The sequence below is a fragment of the Pseudorca crassidens genome, chromosome 13, assembly GCF_039906515.1.
Source record: "Pseudorca crassidens isolate mPseCra1 chromosome 13, mPseCra1.hap1, whole genome shotgun sequence".
Lineage (NCBI taxonomy): Eukaryota > Metazoa > Chordata > Mammalia > Artiodactyla > Delphinidae > Pseudorca > Pseudorca crassidens.
The window spans coordinates 71,410,356-71,437,226 of NC_090308.1; the positions used below are offsets into that span (position 1 = coordinate 71,410,356).

Genomic DNA, 26,871 nt, shown 5'->3' on the forward strand with positions numbered 1-26,871 from the left:
AAACATATACAATTTTTGATCATTCTCTTGTTAACAGTCCCTAATATCAGGCAACAATAATAATAAAATTTAGTTCGTTGTGATCAGTCTCAGAAACAGCTAAATGGTCGTTGTGTTTGGAATTTGTTATGTCTTTTAGAAATAAATTCATGTCAGACTTGAATTATATCGATTGGCCAGGCTTTGAAACATCAGCCTGATTTTCAGTCGTTTGAGAGGTCTCCCAAGGTCTCTGGAAAGGCCCTCCCGGTTCCACCTGCACCGGCAGAGCTGGGTGTCAGCCCAGCAACTATGAGAGCATTGAAACTCTAGCAGGTAACAAGCAGAATGGACTTAACGGAAACATAAGAGATGTCAGAATATCCAACTAGTTGGTTGGTCCATTTGACAGACCAGCTATTATCGTAGTCTGAAAACAACTACTCCTGTGCATAGTCACTTTTCTGTGAAAGAGAACAAAGAGGTGAAAAGAGAGGATAGGCACACACTGAATTATTGGTAACATTGTACAAACTTTTGGAATAAATAATAATGCCAGCTTATCTATATTCTAGTGGCTATATTTTGAGCTTTAGATATTTGATCTTTTTCTTAAAATTCTTATTGCCCACTTGGTTCTAATCCAATGTGAAATCTCTGTATTACCGTTGTTAATATCACTGATTAATGGTTGATTTTAAAGTTAAGGCATTTCATTTTCTTGTCTGTGTTTAAGTTTTAAATAAACACCATCAATCAATAACACTTATTAAAGTTGTGCATTTTAAAATGTAGTAAAATGGATACTCTTCAACATTAGTGGTAGATCTTTAAATTGATCATTTTTTTTTCTGAAGGCAATTTGGCAATACGAACTAAAAGACTAAAAATTGTTTATACTCATTGACCAAGTTTAAAAAAATAAATAAAATAAAATTGTGCATTTTAAGTTTTTTTCCCCCAGAGCTTATGCTTAAGATACGTTAAAAATAACTAAAACATTTTAATTAATTTAAAGCATGTGTTGCTGTTCATCGTAGAATCTTAAGCTGAGAGAATGTTCAAGAAATCATTTCACTCTTTCTCTGAGCTTCAGCAGGTTTTTACGTAAAAACTACCTTGAAAAAAATGTGGTATCTCTTTTCTTTTGAAAGTTCTCTTGGGAAGTAGATCATATCAAAGTTTCAGGGTTTTCGATAGATACACTTTCAGGAGAGCTGTGATTAAAATACATCTTTTGTTCTTAAAGGTTTTATGTTTTTTCAAAACATCAGAAAATTTCTTTCGGCTGTAAAAACACTTTTATCTTTGCAATGACTTGTGAATTAGGCTCTTTCTTGCTCGATGTCTTACGTAGATAGCTATGGGGTAGAGTATAGCTTTTATTCACAGGGATACAGGGTCAAGTTAAGTCTGCAGTATCACGTTGTGTGCGAATGTACATCAATGCTCCCAGATCTCTCTAAGTCTCAGCGCAGTTTCATTTCTGATCACGTATGAGGGTTTGACATTGCTGCCTTTGACACTGTATTGAGCATCTGTTTATTGGCACTACGTGCAGAATGTCAAGGGACAGAGAATCTTAGTGATGGAGAAGATCTAGGAGCCTGTTTAGGCCCAACTCTTACTCTAAACAGGCACCTTTGTTTGTCTTCCTCCTAATCTTTGTAAAAATTCAAATCCGACCTATCACTCCCGCACCTTAAATTCTGTGATGCTCCCCAACTATCTGTAGAAGCAGGTTCCCGCCCCTTAGGTTGACGTGTCACACCCCATGTCGTCTGTACCATCCCACCTTCCCTGTCCCCTTTACTGACGTTCTGTGTTACCAGGAGAGGGAATATATTCCAAGGGAGAGAGTTAGTTTGGAGTCTGGAAGACCTGGGCTATGATCCTGCCTTTTTTCATCAGCTCTGACTCTGTGAACTTGTAGAGATTATTTAACATTTCTGAGCCTCCCTTTCCTTCTCTGTGACAGGGGAATGGAAATTCTCATCTCACAAAGTTGTAGTAAGCATTACATGGAATAAAGTGTGGGTGGTGCCCACCTGAGGTTTTCTTAAGTTCAACTAAACGTGCAGACTCACAGCACTACCACCGGCCACGTTTCTCGCCTTCGGGGCAGTGGCAGGAGTTCCCCTCAGCAGAGGACCTGCAGCAGTTCAAGCAAATGACAGGTCACATACCCCTCTGGGGACTCTTGTCTCCCCATGTGACACGGTTCCAGGTACAAAGTGCAAGATTCATATCTGGCAGGTGCAGGAGCTACCCTGAGAAGAAGCCTCATGCCCTAAACAGCCAGTAGCTCTTGTGATAATCCTTTGGCATGGTTTCTAGTGTTCCCCACGAAGACCTACATTCAGGGAAGTTTAAAGCACAGCATCCTCATCTAATATTTACAGCTCATTCAAACGTCTTCCTAGTCCAGATGCAATAGACCAATCAAGGATCATTTTTACCATAGTCAGTGTTGCCTAGCAATGTAATCAATGCCTACCATCTACCTGGCTTCCAGGGTAACAGGTCTAGGTGGTTAAACCGAAGGTCGGATTCTCAAGCAAAGGAAAATATTTGTTAACCCTTTCATCCGAGTATGCTGCAGACCCAACCAGGGGCCTCACATGTTATAGTTATCAACGCTCGTTTATTTAAGAGCTTACACTATGAGTCAGGCACTGTGCCTGACACTGGGACTCCAGTGGCAAGTTAAACATATATGGTGCCTGTCTTCATATTGTTTCCTGCACCTGTGATGCCCTTAGTTCCTTTCAATGCCTGGAGAACTCCTGTTCATCCTTCAAAGGTCTGCTCAGATGTTACCTCTTCTCTGAAGTCCAGCGGCACTCTACTTCCCTAGCACTTTGTACATGTTGCCCTGAATTCATGGATTGGTTTTGCGAGTCCACGAATCCCCTAAAGTAATATGCAGATTTTGTGTGCAGGTGGGAATGTATGTTTGAAGAAAGGGGCTAACACTTTCATCGGATTTTCAAAGGGGTCTGAGCCATCGCCTCCCTTTCCCCCCTCAACTCCCAAGCATTTAGAACTGCTGCTCTGTTATGAGCATTTGTTATATTCTGGTTTTGGTATTTGTTCATAGATGTATGTTTCCCACTAGAATGTGAATACCTTGACAAAGGGACTGTATGTACTAACATTTTGTGTCAGCAGAACGCCTGACTCCTAGTAGTAGACTTTTAGAAAGTATATGTTGAAAGAATCGATTCTTAATCTCTCAATAGACTCAGCAATTTGAATGATGCTAGTGGTACAGCATTTCGTAATTTAAAAGGGAATGTTCTTGCTTCTAGTAAACTGAAATCAGCCTTTCTTGTTTGTACTTCTGTCCTCTGGAGTTAAAATTAAATGTCTACCCTCTTCCATGTTGTAATTGCCCTTTTATGAGACTCAGAGTTGATTGGGGAAATCAAAGAAAAAGGGTTCATGGGAGGGAATCATTTAAAAATGATACATTTGCATCTTAAATATTTTCATTTAAAACATGGCAAATGTACATTAACGTACTAGTATTTTAGGATGGAACTAATATCTTTTTGTTGAATATGAGTCTGCTGCTGTGGACTTAGCTTTCTTCACTTATGCCATCCTAAATTCATTATCCAGAGTTTCCAGTTTAGGTTTCTTTAAAGTGGAATGAGAAGTTAGACACTGAAGCAGTCTGATTGCAGAATTCTTCTAGATTTTTATTCTTTTTCCCTCGCCTCAGTTTTTTTTTATAGTTGTATCTCCCACATTCCACCAGTGATTTTGTTTTTTAATAACTGACTTTCCTCTGCTCTGAAATGTTTAGTTTTCAGAGGAATAGCAACTCATATATCCTTGGTTTACATGTTTGATTAAATTATGTAACTAAAATAACATGTAACAAACTAACGTGTTTGATTAAATTATGTAACTAAAAAAAACATGCATAAGTGGCATACACAGGTCTGTGATCAAATACAGTTGATCCTTAGCAGGCAAATGGTCCAGTCGACTGGAGCAGAAGTGAGCAAGTACTCAGGGTGCTTTAAGCTTTCATGAGATTCAAAGGCATTAGGAAGACCAGAAGCATGTTTGTATTCTGGTTGTTTTTTTTTGGGGGGGGATAAATTATTTTGAAATATCCTCATCATCCTGCCCACATTTCTTCTCCCCTTAGACCAATTTAGATTAAAATAGAGGTAAATTTAGATTAAATCTTCCCAATTTAGATTAAAATAGAGGTAAACCATGGAAACGTCTCAGGTGTCTATATTTCTACAGGAAAAAAATGAAACCATTAAAACAAAAGCTGGGAGCAAATATAAGGGGCTACTTAATTGTAAGGATGTTCTAAGCATAAATAATAATGACAGAGTGGAGCTTAATTTCTCTTCCCTTGAGTGTGGCCTGGATTTAATGACTCAATTCCAAACAATAGAGTGTGCAAAGGCAGAAATAGGAGCTCTGCTAGTGGAGGAACCTTGCAGATGCCACCTTAACCGAGTGATCAAGGTTGACATCCCCAGGAATAAGTCATATTGATACAGTGTCCTCTCTGGGTTTGGTGTGATGAGAAGTCACCTCAGTGGTAGACATCCCCCAAACCCATAGTCTCAGTCTAATCTTGAGAAAATACCAGACAAACTCAAGTGAGGGATATTCTGTAAAATACCTGGCCAGTGCTTTTCAAAAACCTCAAGGTCCTGAAAAACAAGGAAAGACTGCCACAGAGCAGAGGAGATGAGGGAAACATGATGACTAAATGCAGTGTGTTGTGAATTGGATCCTGGAACAGAAAAAGAGGACTTTAGTGGAAAGTAGTTTTGACAAATCCTCACTGGTTATGTAAGATGTTAACATTAGGGAAAGCTGGGTGAAGTATATATGAAAACTATCTGTACCACCTTTGTAACTTTTCTGTAAACGTAAAATTACACCAAAATAGAAAGTTTATAGAAAATAGTAATGAGAGAAATCACAGAAGAAAGGGTTGGATGATTTGAAATTTAAGACACGTTAATCAAATTAGAGGCAATAACACTGGAAAAATATTTGTCACAGATTTTAGACAAAGGACTGATATTCTTAATATAGAATATACTTGTACAATTTAATAAGAACATACTAACATCTCACTGGAAAATGGCCATTGATCATAATTCACAGAAGAAACACAGTGGCAAATAAATATGACAGCCAGTTCAATCTCACCAGTAATTAAGGAATTGCCAGTTACAGCAGTATTGAGAACATTTTCACCAATTACATGGAAAAATGATAGTATTCAATTCTGAAAAAAGTAAGTGGAAGAATTATAGATTGGTACAGCCTTTCTGGAAAGCAGTTTGTCAATATAGGAATTGAGTTTTAAAAAGATGCACATTGGGACTTCCCTCGTGGCGCAGTGGTTAAGAATCTGCCTGCCAATGCAGGGGACACGGGTTCGAGCCCTGGTCCGGGAGGATCCCACATGCCGTGGAGCAACTAAGCCCATGCGCCACAACTACTGAGCCCGCATGCCACAGCTACTGAAGCCCGCACTCCTAGAGCCCGTCCTCTGCAACAAGAGAAGCCGCCGCGGTGAGAAGCCCGTGCACCACAATGAAGAGTAGCCCCTGCTCACCGCAACTAGAGAAAGCCCGCGCGTAGCAACAAAGAACCAGTGAAGAACCAACACAGCCAAAAATAAATTAATTTTTAAAAATGCGCATCATTTGTGCTTGTAATATCACACTTATAAGATTTCTTTCCCAAGGAAATAATCAGATCTGTATACAAATTTTCTAGGACTGTTCATCACAGGGTTGTTGATAATGAAATACTCAAAACCCAAATATCTAACAGTGAGGGAATGACCTAAAAAGTTTTGGCATACCTATGGAATAGAATGGAGTTATTAAGTATCATGACATAGATAAATAAAACAATGAAAGCAAGATACAGTTTGTGTATTTCCTCTGATCCCAGACTGTGTGCCTGTGTACAGCTGTCTCTCTTGAAAGGCTGGCAAAAAAATACAGTCATGTAAAAAAATAGCTACCTGACCTTGGGTGGTAAAGAAAGGATTTTTTAAAAAAATTTTATTGGAGTATAGTTGATTTACAGTGTTGTGTTAGTTTCAGGTGTACAGCAAGGTGAATCAGTTATACATATACATATATCCACTCTTTTTTTAGAATCTTTTCCCATATAGGCCATTACAGAGTATTGAGTGGAGTTCCCTGTGCTATACAGTAGGTCCTTGTTAGTTATCTGTTTTATATGTAGTAGTGTGTGTATGTCAGTCCTAGTCTCCCAATTTATCCCTCCCCCCCTTATGATAACCATAAGTTTGTTTTCTACATCTACTTCTGTTTTGTAAATAAGTTCATTTGTGCCCTTTTTAAAATTTATTTATTTATTTATTTATTTATTTTTGCGGTACGCAGGCCTCTCACTGCTGTGGCCTTTCCCGTTGCGGAGCACAGGCTCCAGACGCGCAGGCTCAGCGGCCATGGCTCACGGGCCCAGCCGCTCCGCGGCATGTGGGATCTTCCCAGACCGGGGCACGAACCCGTGTCCCCTGCATCGGCAGGCAGACTCTCAACCACTGTGCCACCAGGGAAGCCCTGTGACCTTTTTTTTAGATTCCACATATAAGTGATATCATATGATATTTGTCTTAGGAATAAGTGAAGTAAGTCTGACTTACTTCTCTCTAGGTGTATCCAAGGATGGTTTTTATTTGCTCTATACCTCCCTGCGTTTTCAAAATTGTCTATAGTGAGTATATGTTACTGGTGCCATCAGGGGAAAAAATAACACTGCAAGTAATGGGGTTAATGAGTTTCTCTCATCCTTTGTGCTGATTTAATTAAGAGCATGTCACAGTTCCATTTTGTCCTGTAAAACATTGTTTTCCTCTCTCCACTAGGAAGCTCCTCAGGGTGCTCCCCCTGCCACACGAAAACTGGGGTGCTCTGGTTGACGAGTGGTGCTGTCACCCCAACCCCTTTGCTAATAAGCCACTTCATCCACAAGAGAATGACTGTTTCACTGGAGACTGTTTCTTCTTGGTGAATTTAAGACGTGATTTACAGCAGCCGAGACCTGAAGTAGCCCCAGTGGAGACGCGCTGTCTTTCTTCCGAGAACCATTTAAAAATGGTAATATATCTTTCAAATTAAATGCTCATTTAGAGGTCGGTTTAGAAACTGCTTTCTCCCATCTTTCCTTCATTCAGGGCATGTGACAGACAGTTCTAAAGACCAAAATCCATGATTTTCAGTTGCCTTAATCATCCAGCTCTGCTCTTTTGTTATGGAAAAAGCATGTGGGGCCTTAAACCAAAACAGCTGCGGGGGTGGAGGGGCGAGGTGGCGGGAGGAAGAAGGGGAAGAGGACTTCTTCCCGCGTAGACTTGGGAGTGTTACCGTTTTACAAACCAAAATGCCCTCCTTCCTTGCTTTTAGGACAATATTCCATAATCCATGTACATTTTATCCCCACAGTCTGATTTACGTTAAATGGGTTCTTTGCCTTCAGGATACGTACTGTCCTGATAGGTCCAGGTATTTTCCTGTATCTGCCCATAGTCTAGACTTCTGCTGGTGTCATACAGTCAGATGCCATCAAGGCAAAAGGGGGACTGGAGGAGCCCAAGCGCGGAAATAAAGCTCTGGCTGCAGGTTCCAAGTTGATGCTTAACGAGCGAGGTCAGGCAGCTCCTGAGCTCAAAGTTGCTGGAGGGGGAAGGCCCTTTCCTCTCACTGCGGAGAACAGGTGGTTTACCTTATTTTAAAAGAAAGTCAGTGCCATTGACTTGGCCCTTGTGAGAAATCATTCCCTGGATGGCAAGTCAATACTGATGTGATTTAAAAAGTTAAGAAAATCATTGCCAGAGAACCTTCATTTTAACATCTGATTATTGGTAGGAACAAAAGCATTGTGTGTTAAATTTCATTTAGAACTCATTTAATTTTTGTAATGAGAACTGAGCCACTCTAGGAAACACGCAGCAGTCCGCAGCCCTTAGGTTGTCAGCTAGTTTATGGAACTATTTTCTAACTTGCGGGAGATTAAGGAGGTTTGTCAAATATCGAGGTTAAGCTGTTATCTGTTTAAATTATGTAAGTATCTCATCTTTCACCGTAAACACAAATCCCTTTACCTTTAGGTTTATTTAAAATTATAGTACTTTACTGTCTCTAGCTGTCCTCCTCTCCCCCAACTCTTTCTCTGTATGTATCTTTACCTTTAGTAAAATCATAACCATTCATATTTCCTTTGATCTCCACTGCTTTTCAGTGTGTATATGTGTGTGTGTATTAGATAATATATATTAGATAAAATGTATGTATATGTTCTAATGTGTATATATAAATATGTATAAGAATCCCCCTCAAATTCTAGTGCTATAGCCTTCTATATTTTTAAAAGATAAATGGTAAGCACATAATATAAATCTATGGTATAAGTATATTTAATATGGTTAAAGTAAAATTTTATATATATATATATATTTTTTTTTTTTTTTTTTTTTTTTTTGCGGTACGCGGACCTCTCACCGTTGTGGCCTCTCCCGTTGCGGAGCACAGGCTCCGGACGCGCAGGCTCAGCGGCCATGGCTCACGGGCCTAGCCGCTCCGCGGCATGTGGGATCTTCCCGGACCGGGGCACGAACCCGCGTCCCCTGCATCGGCAGGTGGACTTTTAACCACTGTGCCACCAGGAAGCCCTAAAATTATATTTTAATCTAAATTTCTATACTAGTACTTTATGTTTTATGTATTTTGACTTTCATTTTTATGATTAAGCTATAAATTTTTTAAATGTTTGGAAGATACGAGAAGACGAGTGGGAAAGATTAAATAAGAAAAACCATGAGTTTCCTTCTTTCAGATGAACTCTGCATTCTGTATGGAAGTAGATTCCTCACGTTTATGTCTTTATCAATTATATGATGCCATTTATAATAATTCCTCTTAATTGTGCGTGGCCATCCCACGTGTTAAAGGAAGACCCTTCCTATTGAGACATTACAGTTTTTTAAGTATCAAGGAGACTGTGGGAAATTACCATCATGACAAGCTGCTGTTAACAAGATTGTTTTCAAGGTAGCCTAGATGAAAGTTTCACTTTAATTGCATATTACTGCAGTTGAAAGAATATACCTGTGACCAAAATAGTAACGTAAATTTGGAGGGACTCCTTAAACAGTACTCTCAAGGGTCTTGTGGGAACAAGGCTTCTCTGTGCTATTGAAAACCTGTTTCTCATATCACGCAGTCTAGCCATCTAGCAGGGTTTTGAAATGTCACATGGTGACACAGCATCCTAATGGTATCTTTTGGGAAACATTTTTTTGGCGAGACAATATCAAGGGTCCTTAGAAATGGAAGCAACACAAAGGAAAATAAAAACGAGGACAGGAGGCTGATTCACCTCTCTGAGCAGCGGTGCCGTGTCGCAGATATATTGATTTAATTAGTCCACAACAATGTCTGTCTTTCATGTTTGCTCTGTAGAGTCCCTACACTGCTAGGCTGCTGCTTTGCGCAATTCGCTTTATTATTTCCTTTAAGCATAGGTCAAGAAAAATGCACTGCAAAGCAGAGTTTCTCTTTACCAGAATTAAAAGCATTGTAATATGTTAATTTAAAGGGTCAAGACTGTTTAGCTTATCAGACATTAATGGTGCATTCTGTGTGTACTCTGAGTGTTTGGTAGGAGTAATTTCTGCCTCTGCTTGTGAGAGATTATAAAAATCTATTTTAATTGTGGAAAAGGATTTTAAGAGATAACTCACCTCACCATGAGAAATGTATATTTAATTCTGCTTAAGGAGTATTTGACAATTAATTACTCCAAAGCATATCTCTTGAACTAAAATATTCATAAATGACAGAAGAACAGCATAAACAAAGTCCAACACTTATTCCTTTCCCTGAATAACCCCGTATGTGTACAGTGTGTTATTTGTGCCTCTGTGAACGTGACAATATATATCTTTGCTTTTCAAAAGACATCTATTGAATATTTGTTATTTCACAATATTTTTCATTTCACCATAATAAAAATTTTGCGTCTTACAACAGGTTGATAAAGGTGGCACCTCAGTCTTTTATAAGATTCATATTATTATTCTAGACGAAAGTACAGCCACACTGATGACTTCAACCTATATTTTAAAGAACAAATGAAATTAAACATTGGTATTTTAGCTGGCGAGTATGACTAGCAGTTTTACCTTTTTTTTCGTTATTTGTTTGTCTTGTTAAATCCATGAGGGTCTCTCTTTTTTTTTTTCTTAGAATAACGTGTTGAACTTTGTAAACATTCCCAAACGTAAAAAATCGAAGTATGAACTTCCGTATAACAGTCACCTTGATTCATAAAGTATGCTTCATCTGCCCATTTTATTTTTAGTTTTTCGTTGAAGTGCTTTAAAGCTAATCCCAGACATTATATCATTTCACCCATATGGATTGTTCTTTTTCACATGAACACAGTGTCATTTTCACAGCAGACAAAATGAACACTTGATGGTACAATACCAGGCCATATACACATTTTACAAATTTTATTAGAAGTATCTTCTGATGTCATTAAAATTTGTTTGAATCAAAATTCACACATTTGGTTGTTTGAGGTAATTTATTGTTTTATTGATCAGATTTTAAAATCCCAATTACCCATGTGTTGAAAAGGTAGAATTTTATTTTAAAAACCAACCAACAAAACCCACTTTTTCTGCTTCATTGAAAGACAACGCAAAATGTGCTATAAGAGCAATGATAAATGAAATACATAACAGCACCTGACAAAAAATTTTTTGCTTCGAATAAAAAAATCCCTTCTTCTAAAGCATTACTACTCCAATAACCTGTATTAGTTTTTAGTAAAGCCCTTAGTATTTGGTAAGATTTAATGAGGATGGTCTGATTTAACTTGTACGAAATAGGATCCTTTAAAAAGTGTCTTTAGTACCAATTTGGAGCCATACAGATAGCTTTTATTGTAAGAAAGCATGGAACTGCCAAAATGTGAAACTTTGCAGTTGAGCATGCTTGGTTTCTAAGCTGTCGTCTTCCTGTAACCTTGCCTGGGCCTAAACAAATTGGCACCTGCCTTGGTTTCTATGTCTGTGGCTTTTGACTTTTTTATTTTTTTGACCTCTAACTAAAGTAAGAACTGTATAATAATTTTTTTTACATTAAGATCTGATAATGCACACACAGAGACACAGATGCACCTCAAGTAGATGTTTCTTAAAGAACTACTTACCCTATGTTTGAAGCACGGTGATATTTTCTGTTCCATTCTATTTCGTATTTCTTTAAAAATTCAGGGTGTCACCCACTGAATTGATTCTATGAATTAGTTTGGAAAACACTTGGCATAGTGCTTAGGAAGCATAAGCTGTAGCATCTATTTAAATATCAGCTCTATTAGTTACTGGATTTAAATATCAGCTCTATTAGTTACTCGCAGCACATCCAGACAAAAAAATCTATACCTTTGTGGGAAGGTATGGGTTTTCTGCCCATTTCTTGAATGACATGTGCCAAAAGTGTATTTTATTTACGTAACATCTGCCTAGCGGTTACCCATGTGCCAGGGACAGTGTTTTACAGCACTCCGTTTTAGATCCTAATAAACAGCTCTATGAGTTAACACTACTGTCGCTTTCATCTTACAGATGAAGAAACCAAAGCAGGTTAATTAACTTGCCCATGGTCACACGTCTAGTAAGTAACAGAGCTGGGATTTGAACTTAGGAAGTCTGGCCCCAGACTCCAGGCTCTTAACTACCATGATATTAATTATAATATCATCTCTTATAACAAATTATAAGTCAGTAAGATTTTTTTTATTAAGGTGTAATTGACATTTTACTACTTTTAGGTATATAACATAGCGATTCAGTATTTGTATGTACTTCAAAAGGATCATGACAATAAGTTTAGTTAATATCCATCACTGTACTTTGTTACAGAACTTTTTTTTCTTGTGATGAGAACTTGTAAGATTTACTGAGGCAACTCTCAAGTATGCAATACAGTATGGTTAACTATAGTTGCCATACTGTACGTTACATCCCCATGACTTGTTTTATAATTAGTTTGTACCCTTCGACCACCTTCACTAATTTTTGCCCACCCCTGCCAACCTCTGTTCTGTATGTCTAAAAGATTAGTCTTTTGTTTTCTTAATAATTAGGTGACTGCTAGCTGTTTTAATCTGTATCCCCAATGATAAAGTTGGATTTTCAAAGTTTAACAGTGTTTCAGGAATTTGTTCCAGAATACTATCTTTCCAGGTACAATGCATATCTTAAATGGAAAAATAGAATTATATGAATGGGTTAGGTATTTTTAACTTCCAGTGGTGATTATGAATTATAGATTACTTTTACATAAGTTGCACTGGACTAGGAGTCAAAATAATATAGATTCGGGCTTCCCTGGTGGCGCAGTGGTTGAGAGTCCGCCTGCCGATGCGGGGGACACGGGTTCGTGCCCCGGTCCGGGAAGATCGCACATGCCGCGGAGCGGCTGGGCCCGTGAGCCATGGCCGCTGAGCCTGCGCGTCCGGAGCCTGTGCTCAGCAACGGGAGGGGCCGAAGCAGTGAGAGGCCCGCGAACCAAAGAAAAAGAAAAAATAATAATAATAATATAGGTTCAAGTTCTAATTCTTCTGTTTTCTAGACACATGAGTTGGGGCAAGTCACCTACCCTCTCTACCTTTGTTGCCCAGCACCTGCCTATTCTAAATGATGTTTGGAGGTGCTTTTTAGAAATGTAAGATGCTTCTTGTTCAAATTACTTGGCAACGTGTAGATTATCAGGAGCTGACTAGTTTGGAAAAATCATTCTGTTCATTTTGTGTTTAGACTTGGAAAAAGTGATCTCTGTGCACGTGAATTATGCATACAAGCTAAATGTATTCCCAGTATTTAGTAGATGGCAAAATAAAATGTAAAGTTCAATGTATACTCTAGAGACCGTGTTAAAATTATATATTCCTTTTAAGAAAAGCTGAATGACATTTAAATGACATTTTTCTGTTCTACAGAAACCAAAGGCAAATACCAAAGTAATTTGTAAGCGTTGCAAGGTAATGTTGGGAGAGACTGTGTCATCAGGTAAGAATTTCATAATAAAAAAGCCAAAATGATTGCCTTCTTGTTAAAAAAAAAAAACAGTAGAAGGAGATTTTTATAGGAAATATATAGGAAAGATAGATGACTAATACATGTTGTAGAATTGATGCTTTTAAAAATAGAAATCAACTAATATATCATCCAGTATGCCAGGAAGTTTGTGTATTTTGACCTTTGTAAGTACATAGTACTGAGTTTTAAGCATTAAGAAGTCGGGTCATTTTCAGTATTTCATATCTTCTTTGTAGATATAAAGCAATAGTATAAAGCTTGTACTTGGGTCTATCTTAAAGAAGATTGGAGCTTTTCTCTTAATACAGCTCCTCATTCAGAAGAATTGGTTGCCAGAGATGATGGAGGAGATGCTGGCTGTTGTGTGCCTCAGGGCTGTGTTTTGAGGCTTGGAGGTTGGGGGTGCAGAGAACCTGTTGATACATTTTGAGTTTTATACTCTCTTCCTTGTTCTTTTTTCCAATAGTGTTAATTACATTTTACATAGAGCCTATGTTATATGACTTTCCAATATAATAATGAAATCCTGATAATTAAAATGCATCACTCTTTAAAGATATGGTTTGAAAATGTCTAGAGAGCTACAGCATGCTGTGTTAGCTTTGTGGGTGAAGAATAATTGTTTTTAATAGAATTAATTAGAAGATGTGAGTTTAGTGAAACTATTGTACTCAAGGGAAGGCAGATGGTGGCATTTTTTTTTGTTTGTTTTTTAAGATCATCAGAGTCTCATAACTTGCTCTGAGAGAACAGAAAAGGAAGAATGAGTAGTAGTAAAGGATGCCGCCCTCAATGTCATTTTTGGAGAATGAAAACAAGTCCCTTAAGCAATGACTTAGAAAATCTTAAGGCTTCCGGTTTAAATAAGGGTGGATTGATTTTTTTCATGCTTTTCTCTCCTCTCTGAAGCCCAGTTAAAATGTCAGTTAAGGAATAAAAAAAAAGGACATCCACAGAGACAAAGAGAAATGGGGAGGAGGCAACAGTGATGTGAACTAGAGGTGTAAGCAAACTTCTTTTGGAAGCTGTAGAGCTGAGACGGGTAGGAACACACTTGGCAGTGTGGAGGAAGCTGCAACCTTGGTGTCTGCAGAAGACCATTTAGATAAGGAGTGAGCCAGTTCTCACTGTAGATCCCCAGAACTGGCCAGAGTTTAGAGGTAGCAGGTAAGAGGGACAAGGGACTGAAAGCAGGATGATTAATGCAAAGTTTGTATGTGGAGCCATAAGATTCCTAAGACTCTTTCTCCACTTGCAACTTGCTTATGCTCTCAAGGTAGGAGATTGGAGCAGCCTTTCTTGGAATAAGGGAATGGAAGTGTACTAACCAGAGAAAAGATCTGCAGACACTGATTCTCAGGGGTCATGTAACAACAAAAAGATGAGCTTATATTCAGCCATCCTGCTCTCAACAAGCCTTATATCTACACACAAGAGCTCCCTCTCAGCATTTTACTACCTTACACTTAAATCTGAATAGATTGCTGAGAATCAGTAAATAGTAAAAAGAGTCCAAAGCAAATAAATAATCAAGTAAACAGAGTAGACGCATTGAGGAGAAACAAATTATGTATAAAACAGAAGAAAATCTTTTAAAAAACCATAATAAATGTCCTTGGAGAAATGAAATAATATTATCTCTATAATTCGGAGAATGTCGAATTAAAGATGTAATAGCTTGAAAAAACTAGCCAAAGGACTGGAAAATGAAATTAAGGAACTATTTCAGAAATCAGGACCAAAAGACAGAGGTTGAAAATTGGAAAGGAAATTTCAAAAAAAAGATCATGTAAGTTTCCTGAGGATAGGAATATTGTCTAACTCATTTATCATGATAACCACAGCACTTAGACCAATATCTGGCACATAGTGGGTACCCAGTAAATATTTGTTGAATGAGTGAATGAATTGAGCCTTTTAGGGCATCCAACATCTAGCTAGGAGAAATTCTAGAAAGAGAGAATAGAGACAACAGGGTGGGGGAAATTATCAAAGAACAGAAATACCAAAAACACATTAGAAAGGTATTTCCCAGAGCTAGGGCTTAAGTTTCTCAACTGAAAGAGCCCACTAAGTGTCTCATATAATTAATGGAGGGGTGACAGGGAAGCTACTTAAAGCCACGTAATTGAGTGATTTCCAAACGCCAAGGGTGAAGTTTCTAGAGAGAAAAAAGCAGGTAATGTACAAAGGATTAGGAATTACAATGGTGCTGAACTTCTTAATAGCTAGAAGACAATGAAGAATGCCCTCATAATTTAGAAGGAAAAAGATGTTCAACCCAGAATAATTCAATAGACAGTCCAACTGCCAGTCAGGTATGAAGATTATAAATACATATTTGGAAATACAGGGTCTCAAAACATGGACCTCAAAGTTACATTTTCCTTAGGAATCTACCATAGGGTATGCATCACCAAAACTAGGAATCTAACCTCAAAAGAGAAAGTGTGGGATTTGGGGAAACAGACTGTCCAACACAGGAGAATGAGGTAAGGAAGTCCCAGGGTGAGGGATGTACAGCAGGCATTACAGCCTGGATTGAAGCAAGGGGAGGGAAACTGTAATAAAGACCTTTTCAGTTATACACTGAAACTGGTAAATTTGTTGAGTTGTTTGACTACATGTAACAAATAATCTTGAGACAAGCCATTTCATCATATGGGAAGAATTAACTAAAGGTGTTTGGAAAAACTAAACACACGAAAAAAGAAAGCAGTTACGTGCTACAGGAAAACAGAAGATTGAACAAAAAAGGAAGCACTTCCATGGTATCATTATGGTCACAATAATGTGAACACTGATTATCAATTTAACCAAAAATCTTTATGATGTAATATATAAGTATATTAGGAGGTCATTGTATGTGAATATGTGTGTGGGGTGATGTAAGAGAGCTATATCCACATCTACTCTAAAAGTAAATTAGTAGGACTCTAATCCCAAAAATGGTGGCATAAAGAGAATGGATAGTTCTACTCTGTAGGAAACAAGTACCGAACTGTACAAGTTCAGAAGAACAGCTACTAGAAAATAACCAAAATGAAGCAATGATTTGAGAGGTGTAGTTATCAAAAACTGCTACTGCCTTGGGTTAGAATGGCAAATTTGTGACCTTTTATTGCTTGGGATCATTGACATACTTCACACGCCCCCCCCCAGACTTGGGCAGGAAAAAAAAACACAGCTTTATTATCTATAGGTGGTAGGTTTGGTTCAGGGTAGGCAAAGGAGAAAGTAGAAATTTAAGAGGGATATTTTGGAAGCAAGAGGGCCATGGAGGGGCTGAGCTGATAACTTCTTAACCCAGCTCTGGCTGATTGCAAAACTATACATGCATACAGTAGATGCCAGGGAGTCCAATAAGAATTGAAAGCTTGGGGAGACCAGAAAATTTGCTGTGCCTTTGATTGCATTCCTCAATTCACACACAACTTGGGCAGCAGAAGATGGAAGCCTTAATGGCTTGAGGCATTTGAGCAGAACCTCTCCCCAAATCTGCGGTCAACCAAACTGTGCAGAGATAGTGAATGCTCTCTAGGGAGTCAGGCTAAACAAAACAGAACTGAGCAGAGACATTAGTGACTACACACTGTGGGAAGACATATTTCTCGGTTTAAGTCCAAGCTTGGTAATTGACCAGAAACCAATTACCCTTAAAAGGACAAAGCAAGGGACTTCCCTGGTGGCCCAGTGGTTAAGAATCTGCCTGCCAGTGAAGGGGACACGGGTTCGGACACAGGTTCGAGCCCTAGTCCAGGACCATCCCACATGCCATGGAGCACCTAAGCCCGTGCACCGTAACTACTGAGCCTGCACTCTAGAGCCCACGAGCCACAGCTACTGAGCCCGCGTGCCACAGCTATTGAAGCCCACACACCCTAGAGCCTGTGCTCTGCAACAAGAGAAGCCACTGCAATGAGAAGCCCGTGCGCCGCAACGAACAGTAGCCCCCACTTGACACAGCTAGAGAAAGCCCGTGTGCAGCAATGAAGACCCAACACAGCCAAAAATAAATAAATAAAAATAAATTAAAAAAAAAAGGACAAAACAAAATCCAGAATTGGTACAATGTATTACATACAATGTCCTACTTTCTTACAGAAATTATTAGCCATGCAGAGAAAGAAAAAGGAGTGACTCATACTCAAGGAAAAAGCACGACTCAATAAATAGGTGCTGAGTAAGCACAAATATTAAATTAGGAGACAAAGATGTTGAAGTAGCTAATTATAAATATGGCAAAGAATTAAAACAGAAAACCTCTTGAGTGAACTAATAGCAAATCTCAACGAATTGGAAACTTCAGAGAAAGAACCAGTTGGTAATTACAGAGCTGAAAAGTACAGTAACAAAAGAAAAATTCACTAGATTACTAAAACCTCATATTTGAGGTGACAGAAGAAAAAAAATGTTGAACTTGAAGATAGATGAATAGAAACTAACCAATCCAAAGAACAGAGAAAAAAAATCTCAAAATGGAGAGAATGTCAGATTTGTGGAAAAATATTAACTGTTTCAATAAATGTGTAAGTGAAGCTTTAGAAGGTGAGAAGAAAAAGAAAGGGTCAAGGAAAAAATGTAGGAAAAAAAATGGCTGAAATCTTGTCAAATTCGGTGAAACATTTTAACTTTTGGGTCCAAGAACTGCAGTGAATCTCAAGTAGGATAAACACAAAGAGCATTTCACCCAGGCACGTTGTGGTCAAAATGATAAAAGCCAGAGGTAAAGAGAGAATCTTGAAAGTAGCAAGAGAAAACAAAGCATCACATATAGGGATTTCATTAAGCATTAAGGCCAACTTCTTATAGAAGTAATGACGGCCAGAATACACTAAAATGAGATATTCAAAATGCTGCGGGAGGGGCTTCCCTGGTAGCGCAGTGGTTAAGAATCTGCCTGCCAATGCAGGGGACACGGGTTCGAGCCCTGGTCCAGGAAGATCCCACATGCCACGGAGCAACGAAGCCCATGTGCCACAACTACTGAGCTTGCGCTCTAGAGCCCGTGAGCCACAACTACTGAGCCCGCGTGCCACAACTACTGAAGCCCGCATGCCTGGAGCTCGTGCTCCACAACAAAAGAAGCCACGACAATGAGAGGCCCACCCCCCACAACAAAGAGAAGCCCCCTCTTGCTGCAACTAGAGAAAGCCCATGTGCAGCAACGAAAACCCCACACAGCCAAAAATAAATAAATAAAATAAATAAATTTATTAAAAAAAAATGCGGGGGGGAAAACAAACAAAAACACCTTTCATCTAATCTATATCCAGCAAAGCTCTGCTTCAAAAATGAAGGCAAAAATAAAGACATTTTTCTATAAACAGATGGAAATAATGCATTACTAGCGGACAATGCTAAGGAAAGTTCTTCAGGCTGACAGTGCTAAGGAAAGCTATGGTAATTGGGATCCATAGGAAGGAATGAAGAGCAAGATAAATGGAAAATATGTGGGTTAATTAGCACAAAAGCAAACTCAAAAGAGGTTAGCATAAAATGGAAAAACACCTTTTCCCTGCCATTTTCCAGTTCTTTAAAAGTAGAACTTTTGATTGCTTTGAGAAGTAAGGACAGAAGTCAAAGACTACACAAAGTAAGAACCTAGTAGGTGACTGTACAAAAATACGAGAGCCTGAATGGCTGTACCATTCACCTTCACACAGTAAAGGTGAATCAGAAGTGAAACAAGCCTGTGGAATTACAGACAGGTATCAGTTCTTTGGGACATTAGGAATTTCAAATCTTTAACTTAGTCTGCGTTGGCCTAGACATAATGCCATGAGCCTGGGAAAATCAAATGCAAATCACCTCTGGAGGAAAATACTTTCCTTATAAAACTCATATTATTCCCACAAATAATTTGGCAAGTACAGTGTTTACCATACAACCAAACATAAATAAGCACACAAGTAAACAACATCCATCCACAAGAACTAACAAAAATAGCAAACAATAGAAACAGGCTTATGTTATTGGAATTATCAGATGTAAACTGTAAAACAACCATGCTTACTGTTTTTAACAATACAAAAGACAGGTTTGAAGATATCAAAAGGAAAAGGAAACTATAACACTAAGCATATTTGGAAAAGAATTTCTAAAAAATTCTAAAAAAATTCTGAAAAATATAATTGAAATTGAAAACTCAGTGGGTAGTTTAACAGCAGGTTAGGTACAGCATGGAGAACGAGTTAATGAACAGAAGATAGATGAGAAGAAAAATCTGTAATCCAGCACAAAGACACAAGAAGGTAAAAAATATAGAAGAGAGGGTAGGAGACATAAAACACAGAGGAGATCTAATGTATGTTTAATCAGACTTCTAGAAGGAAAAGAGAAATAGAATAGAGCATAGGCAGTATTTGAAGAGATAATTGCTGAGAATTTTGCAAAAATGATGAACAACAGTTTGTAGTTTGAAGTCCAGTGAATTCTACTTAGATGAGGCCCAAGCAAGAGAAATAAAAAGAAGTCTATAGCTAGACACATCAGTGATATGGCAGAAAAATTAAAAAAAGAAAAGAAAATCTTAAAAGTAACCAAGGAAAAATGACATCACCTTCAAAGGAATAGCAGAAATAGAGGTTTGAAGACAGTGGAATGATAGTGTACACAAAGGTTAAAAACTGCTAACCTAGGGGGCTTCCCTGGTGGCGCAGTGGTTGGGAGTCCGCGTGCCGATGCAGGGAACACGGGTTCGTGCCCCGGTCCGGGAAGATCCCACATGCCGCGGAGCGGCTGGGCCCGTGAGCCATGGCCGCTGAACCTGCGTGCCCGGAGCCTGTGCTGTGCAACGGGAGAGGCCACAACAGTGAGAGGCCCGCGTACAGAAAAAAAAAAAAAAGAGTAGCTTAAAAAAACTGCTAACCTAGGATTTTATATCAGGAGAAAATGTCCTAATACGAAAGAATCAAGACAAAGATAAATATATTCTCTGTCAAACAAAAGCTAGGATAATTCAATTCTAATGGTTTGGTTTCATATGAAAAGAAATTTTACCTGTATATTAAGTAAAAGAAAACGATCCCAGATAGAAAGTCTAAGTTCAAGAAGGATTGGGAAGAAAGTGGTAAATATGTGGGTGACACTAAATGAATGTTAACTGTGTAAATCAATAATACCTTGTGGGATTAAAATTATGGAATTAAATTATAGTTTAACAACAGCTGGGACAAAAGGGATCACTTTATAATGTTAAAAGGTTCAATTCTGTATCTAATAACATGACTTCAAAATAGTAAAGTGAAAAATTGGACTTCAAGGGGAAATGTATAACTTCATCATCATAACTCGAGATATATAATAATCTGTTAAACTTCTAAATTTGTTTTTTTGCCTTTTTCTGTGTGTTATACTGAGCAGTTGTAAACATTTATAGAAACTCTACAAGGAACAACTTGCCATCTTATTAAAACAATTAAAAAATTGTTAGCACACCATTTTTAATGACTGTATATAATTCTCTTGCCTAAATGTATAGTTCTTTATTTAATCCAACCATCCTCAATTTTTAGAAATTTCAGTATTTTTCTATTAATATTATAAGCCTCTTAATAGATAAATGTTACAGATATCTGTGAGTATTTCTTTGAGATAAATTTTTAGGCATTTAATTATGGTGTCAAAATATATAAACATTTTTAAGGCCTTCACCAAATGGCTTTCCAGAAATTTATTATTTGCACTCCTGACAGCAGAATGTAAGTGTATCCAGTTCTCCATATCTTCATTGCTGCTGCACTTTATCATTCAGAAATATTTTATTTATTTGATGCTGAAAAATATTTTAATTTCCATTTCATTACTAGTGAGTGAACATTTTTCATGGATTTTTAAAAAAATCCAAAATGGTTATGTTTATATTCAGTTCTATTAAATATTTAGTTTACTGTTTAAATTTTTCTGTAAATGAAGGACTCAGGTAACCAGATTTGGTAACAGTTGTACATTAATCGACTCAGTGAGATTCTGGGTAAATATCAACGTGAGGTTCACAGCTTCTGTTCATGGGCTTTAGAATACTGTGATTAAAAAGCCTTTTTCAGTGACTCCTAGTTTTGTGGCTACTCTGTAGAAATGAGGAAACCAAATGACTAATTTTTAGGTGAGTGGGCTTTGGCTGTGATGTGACTAGTTATTATGACCTTGCATACGTGTGAGCAGAGTCTTGCTGTACCAGGCTCACCTGGCCACGTGCTCTTCTAAAACAACACCGAGTTACCTGAAGTCTCAGACTGTCTCCTTGTAGCCATCATTGCTTTGTCTTCTGACACAAGTCATTTTTGGAAAAGTTTTACTAAATAGTAATTGTACCAGTATAACGAATATTTGGTTTGGAATGTCTTAATTTGAAACCAGCATGTCCACAGTAGAAATATTAATGTATTGGGGAGATCTTTTAATATTCTTATTTTTTGTTTCTAGAAACCACTAAGTTTTATATGACAGAGATAATTATTCAGCCATCTGAAAGAAATTTTCCCATCATACCAAGGTACAAATAGCTAATTAAGTGTGTTCTGTAATTTCACATGTAAGGAAAGATAGGTATTTGGGAATTATTAATTATAATTATTTATTATAATTATTTATTGTAAGTGATTATTTGGGAATTCATTTTTATTTATACCCCTCTTCGTTTGGAAAGGAAAAATAAAAGGCTTTGGAAAGGTTTTTAGGTAGTGGAACCAAACCACAGATATGAAAGATTTGAGGATTTATTGATGGTTTGCTTGCATAATGGTATAGACAGATGTGCTTTTATAAATCTTCTAGTTCTGAAAGTTTTTTGTGTTTCTTTTTTTTTTTTTCTTTGTGGTACGCAGACCTCTCACTGTTGTGGCCTCTCCCATTGCGGAGCACAGGCTCTGGACACACAGGCTCAGCGGCCATGGCTCACGGGCCCAGCCGCTCCGCGGCATGTGGGATCTTCCCTGACCAGGGCACGAACCTGTGTCCCCTGCATCGGCAGGCGGACTCTCAACCACTGTGCCACTAGGGAAGCCCTGTGTTTCTTTTTATGTGCTAGATACCCAAGGTTTTATGATATAATCATCAATAGGTTTTTGAATAATTATTTCTGGTATTAATTTAACTTACTTGAAACATGGGTTAGTTTTCAAATGACTTGTGTGTTTTTAAAAAGAATGTTACTTAGCTACTCAATCCGTTAGTGTTTCTTTTCTTAGAATCTTTTTAGTCTTGCAAATGAAAGTTAACTGTAGTATGTCTTTATCTCAGCTAATTTATTGATGTCTAAAAATTATGGCTCTCTGAATATAACCTTGAACTTTATCCTCCTATAAATACTTTGATTCTGTACCTCAGATCTGACACTCTGAGGGGATACAAATGGAAAACATTGGCGATAATACTGTCTAATGTTTGGGAGGAAATTTCTTACCTTCTTTTTTTTTTTTTTCTGTACGTGGGCCTCTCACTGTTGTGTGGCCTCTCCCGTTGCGGAGCACAGGCTCCGGACGCACAGGCTCAGAGGCCATAGCTCACGGGCCCAGCCGCTCCACTGCATGTGGGATCCTCCCGGACCGGGGCATGAACCCGTGTCCCCTGCATCAGCAGGCAGACTCTCAACCACTGCGCCACCAGGGAAGCCCTCTTACCTTCTTTTTTAACTTAGTTATTCACTGTTGAATGTGCCGCAGCACAAATGGATTATTGACTTGTCTAACAGTATTTTTTTATTTAGTGGGAGGATTAGTTAGGTTTGGGGTGGAAAATGTATTAAGGATCAAAGAATGGGTTATAGAAAGACTGGGGCAAGCACAAATACATTACAGTCGATTAAAATTAGCACAGGTTGTGAGGGGATGGGCAGCATATAGAAAAGTCCAGCATGCACCCACCCCTGCCTTATAGGTGCCCTGTGGGTATTTAGACTTATTACGAGAGGCACATTGTGAAAACTGGTTTGTGTTCAAACAGGTCTCAGTTTGTACAGAGCATTATTGCCCAGTGCCTGGTGGAACTCTCCTCTGCTAGAAGCACTTTTAGATTCACTCTTCAAGGACACGACGGCAAAGTGTACATCTTGGTAAGAAATGATTTCACCCAGCTTTTTGTAGCCTAGTAATCCAGGGTCTCAGAAATTCTTTGGTTTTTGTCATTCTTTTTTCTTAATTCTCGGGTCTAGAAAATAAATGATGAAAAATTGAGTTTTTAACCTCAGTTTAATTCACAAATCAAATCCCCTTAATTGAACAAGTGATTTAAGTGTCTCTGCGTGCTAGGTACTAGGGATTTAGAGACAACTACAACCTGATTCCTCGGTAGAAGCTCATGCCACAAGGTGAAGTTTTTCTACTCTTAGTTTTTAATGGCTTTCTTGGTCAGCGTAACACAATTCTGTCTTTCTCACTTTTTTCCCCATTTGATACTCTTATGGTTAAAATACGTTCTGTTGCTCCTGTTTTTGTTTTTATTGTTTTGTGTGTGTGTGGTAAGAACACCTAACGTGATCTACCCTCTTTACAGATTTTTCAATGCACAATACAGCATTGTTAGTTATAGGCGCAGTGTTGTAGAACCGGTCTCTAGAACTTACTCACCTTGCCCAACTAAAACTTTATACCCTTTGATTAACAACTCCCCATTCTTCCCTCCCTCCAGCGCCTGGCAACCAGCATTCTGCTTTCTGCTTCTATGAGATAGACTATTTTAGATTCCTCGTGTAAGTGGAATCATGTATTATTATCCTGCTGTGTCTGACTTGTCTTATTTATCATAATGTCCTTGAGGTTCATCTGTACTGTTGCATATTACAAGATTTCTTTCTTTTCAGAGGCTAAATAATATTCCATAGGGTGTATGTACCACATTTTCTTCATCCATTCATCACTGGTGGACAGTTAGGTTGTTTCTGCATCTTGGCTATTGTAAACAGTGCTGCAGCGAACATGGGGAGTGCAGAGATCTCTTTGAGATCCTGATTTCAGCACTTGGATGTTTGAGAAGTAGTAGCAAGTTTTGGAGAAAAGCCTCTGCAGTTAGCAGAATCATCCCCTACATGTACCACAAGCACTTAATATTAAACTGCTCCTGTCAAAAATAACGTTCTGCAGAAAACAATTGGGGACATAATGTGAAAATCCAAGATCGAGGGCCTCCGTCTCTTCTCTGCCTCCACGCCTGCTTTATTCAACCAGTAAACATATATTGAGTACTTCTTATTTGAAAGACACTGTCCTGGGTGCTCAAGATAGAACCAAAAATGCCTTTGAGGACCTCGCAAGCTAATAAGGGAGCATGGTAGCTAAAAGGAGAGAGGGATTGACGTGATTATTAGGTGTTGCTTTGTGGCTGTCCATCCAGCACAGGGACCCCATGCTTCTCTAATTCCAGATAATTTCTATTCAAAGCTAAAATATTTTCTAACTCAGGTTGATGCTAAGTATACCTCATAGTCCTAGTCTGAAATCAGTCTTATTTTTTTTTTTCACCTTTTTTTTCGGCCGTACCGCGCACCTTGCGGGGTCTTAGTTCCCTGACCAGGGATCAAACCCGTGCCCTCTGCACGTGGAAGTGCGGAGTCCTAGCCACTGGGCCACCAGGGAATTCCCTTAATTTCCTTTTATTGCAAAGTTTTCAAGTTGAAAATCAGGAGTAGGAACTTTCTAAACTTACTACTAATGTATATTTAAATTAAAAAAATTTTTTTTTTATAAAAGTAATACAGTCTTGAAACACATTCTGACAACGTGAAGAACATAAAAGAAGTGGTAGTTCCCCTGTCCTGTCCCCTCTTCTGCCCCGCTGTGTCATACCATCCGGAGGTAATCATTAACAGTCTGACATGCATACTTCATCATTCTTTTCCCTGTTTACAGTTCTATGTACATACGCCCACAGGTATTTGTAAAAATAACATGATGATGTGATTAGCATTGTTCTTCAACATGCATTCTTCACACAACCAGGTATCGTGAGGCTTGTTTCTTGTTAGTGTAAATATGGATTGGACTTTTCCTAATGAGTAGAATTCCACTGTATGGCCGGTAAAGACAGTGCTGCGGGGAAAATCCTCTTTGCACATGTATTTTAGTACTTCAGAAACAGATCTTTCTCATCTTATGCAGTATTGGAATTTGTGTATTTTAAACTCTGATAATTGTCACCTCTAAAAAGTTGGACTAATTTATCCCTTGTGAACATCCTTTATCCCTTATAGACCTTCTTTTTTTTTTTTTTTGCGGTACGCGGGCCTCTCACTGTCGTGACCTCTCGCATTGCGGAGCACAGGCTCCGGACGTGCAGGCTCAGTGGCCATGGCTCACGGGCCCAGCCGCTCCGCAGCATGTGGGATCTTCCCGGACCAGTGCACGAACCCGTGTCCCCTGCATCGGCAGGCGGACTCTCAACCACTGCGCCACCAGGGAAGCCCCCCTTATAGACATTCTTGGTGCCCCCCCTCCCCCCAGGTCCCCTCTCCTCGGCTGGTCCCCCCCCTTTCCCATTGCTGAGAATGTTGCCTGCTCACGGCTCATGGTCGCTCTCTTCTCCAGAGACTTGTCCCATCCTGACAGATGCTGCCTGGCCCGGGAGTTTCCTGTCCTCCGCCGTCCCCCACCCCTGCCCTACTCAGCCCACGGCCGATGACCCGACCCTGGGCTACAAAACCTGCCATCTCCTGTCTCAAGATGGGACAGACTCTGTAGGTGGAATTCAGGCTTCAGAGCTCCCTGTGAGATCAGGCTGAGTCCACATTGTTGGCTACCCTGCCTTATCTTCTTGCCCTCTCTCCCTTTCTCCTGAGAGTATTTCCTCAGTGAATCACCTGTGTCCAAATCCCAAAACAGTCTTCCGTGAGCAACATGTGGGAATACCTGCTCCAAACCCCTCTTCTGAGCTGACTGTTATCAATCATTTTGTATTTGCCAATCTGATAAGTGAAAAGTGGTGGCACAGAATTTTGCATTTCCTTATTACTAGTTATGTTAACATTTTTTATATTTATCACTTATTTTTTCTGTTTATATTCTGTTCAGTTCTGTTCATATTCTTCGCCTGTATTTCTCTTGGGCTTTTTTTTTTTTTTCTCTTATTGATTGCTAGGAGCTCTATATATTATGGATCATAACTTTGTATGTATTAAATATTTTCTCTTAATCAGTTGTCTTTTCTTTAAAAACTTTATGATGTCAGTGGCTCTACCAAAGGTTATACTTTGAAAGTCTTACCCTACTTAAAAGTTATATATGTGATATTTTTTCTGGTGTTGTATAGTTTTGTCTTTTTTTTATGGTTTTGTTTTTGTTTTTTTGAGTGGTGGTATGAGGTATGAATAGGGTTGTGATATTCTTGTACTTGGACTTTTCCCTCCGTGTCTTTAGCTATGGCTTTTAAACTCAGACACTTTGGTGATTGAAGCTTTGGAAAGTTCCACAAGTATCAAAAAATTCCCTCTGTTGGAAGACTTATTGAAGGCCGATTCCAGTTCTGCCTGGAATGCTGTTAAGGTCCTCTACCAGCCATGCATCAAAGGCAGGAATGCAGAGTAAGTCATCCTTTTGTTTTCTCCCTCCACATTTGTTTTCGTTTCTGTTGCCACATTGGTGTTAAGACATTAAGGAATTAAATGGGACTGTACCACTTCCCTACTTGATGCTCTGGCAATCATACTGCTACCCATTGTGCTTTAAAAATGGGTTGAATCATTACAGGTTGTTCATGCTCATGTGCAGAAAGCTTGCTTTTACTGAAAATAATTGGGTCTTTTTTTTTTTTTTTTTTTT

The 26,871-nt window shown here is 38.6% G+C and overlaps 1 protein-coding gene across 5 annotated transcripts in view; it reads left to right on the plus strand.

Annotated features, from left to right (window-relative positions):
• Positions 1–26,871, plus strand: part of UBE3D (ubiquitin protein ligase E3D) — a 155,892-nt gene that overhangs the window by 17,113 nt on the left and 111,908 nt on the right. For 3 of the 5 annotated variants that reach the window (XR_010933832.1, XM_067702689.1, XM_067702691.1), the window contains exons 4-8: positions 6,878–7,109; positions 13,021–13,090; positions 21,548–21,617; positions 23,066–23,174; positions 26,470–26,633. Coding sequence is in view for 2 of the 5 variants with exons in the window: in XM_067702689.1 (XP_067558790.1) it covers positions 6,878–7,109; positions 13,021–13,090; positions 21,548–21,617; positions 23,066–23,174; positions 26,470–26,633 (645 nt within the window). In the remaining 3 variants the exon portion in view is untranslated. The remainder of the gene's footprint in view (positions 1–6,877; positions 7,110–13,020; positions 13,091–21,547; positions 21,618–23,065; positions 23,175–26,469; positions 26,634–26,871) is intronic. The other 2 variants (XR_010933833.1, XR_010933834.1) reach the window with 1 other exon arrangement.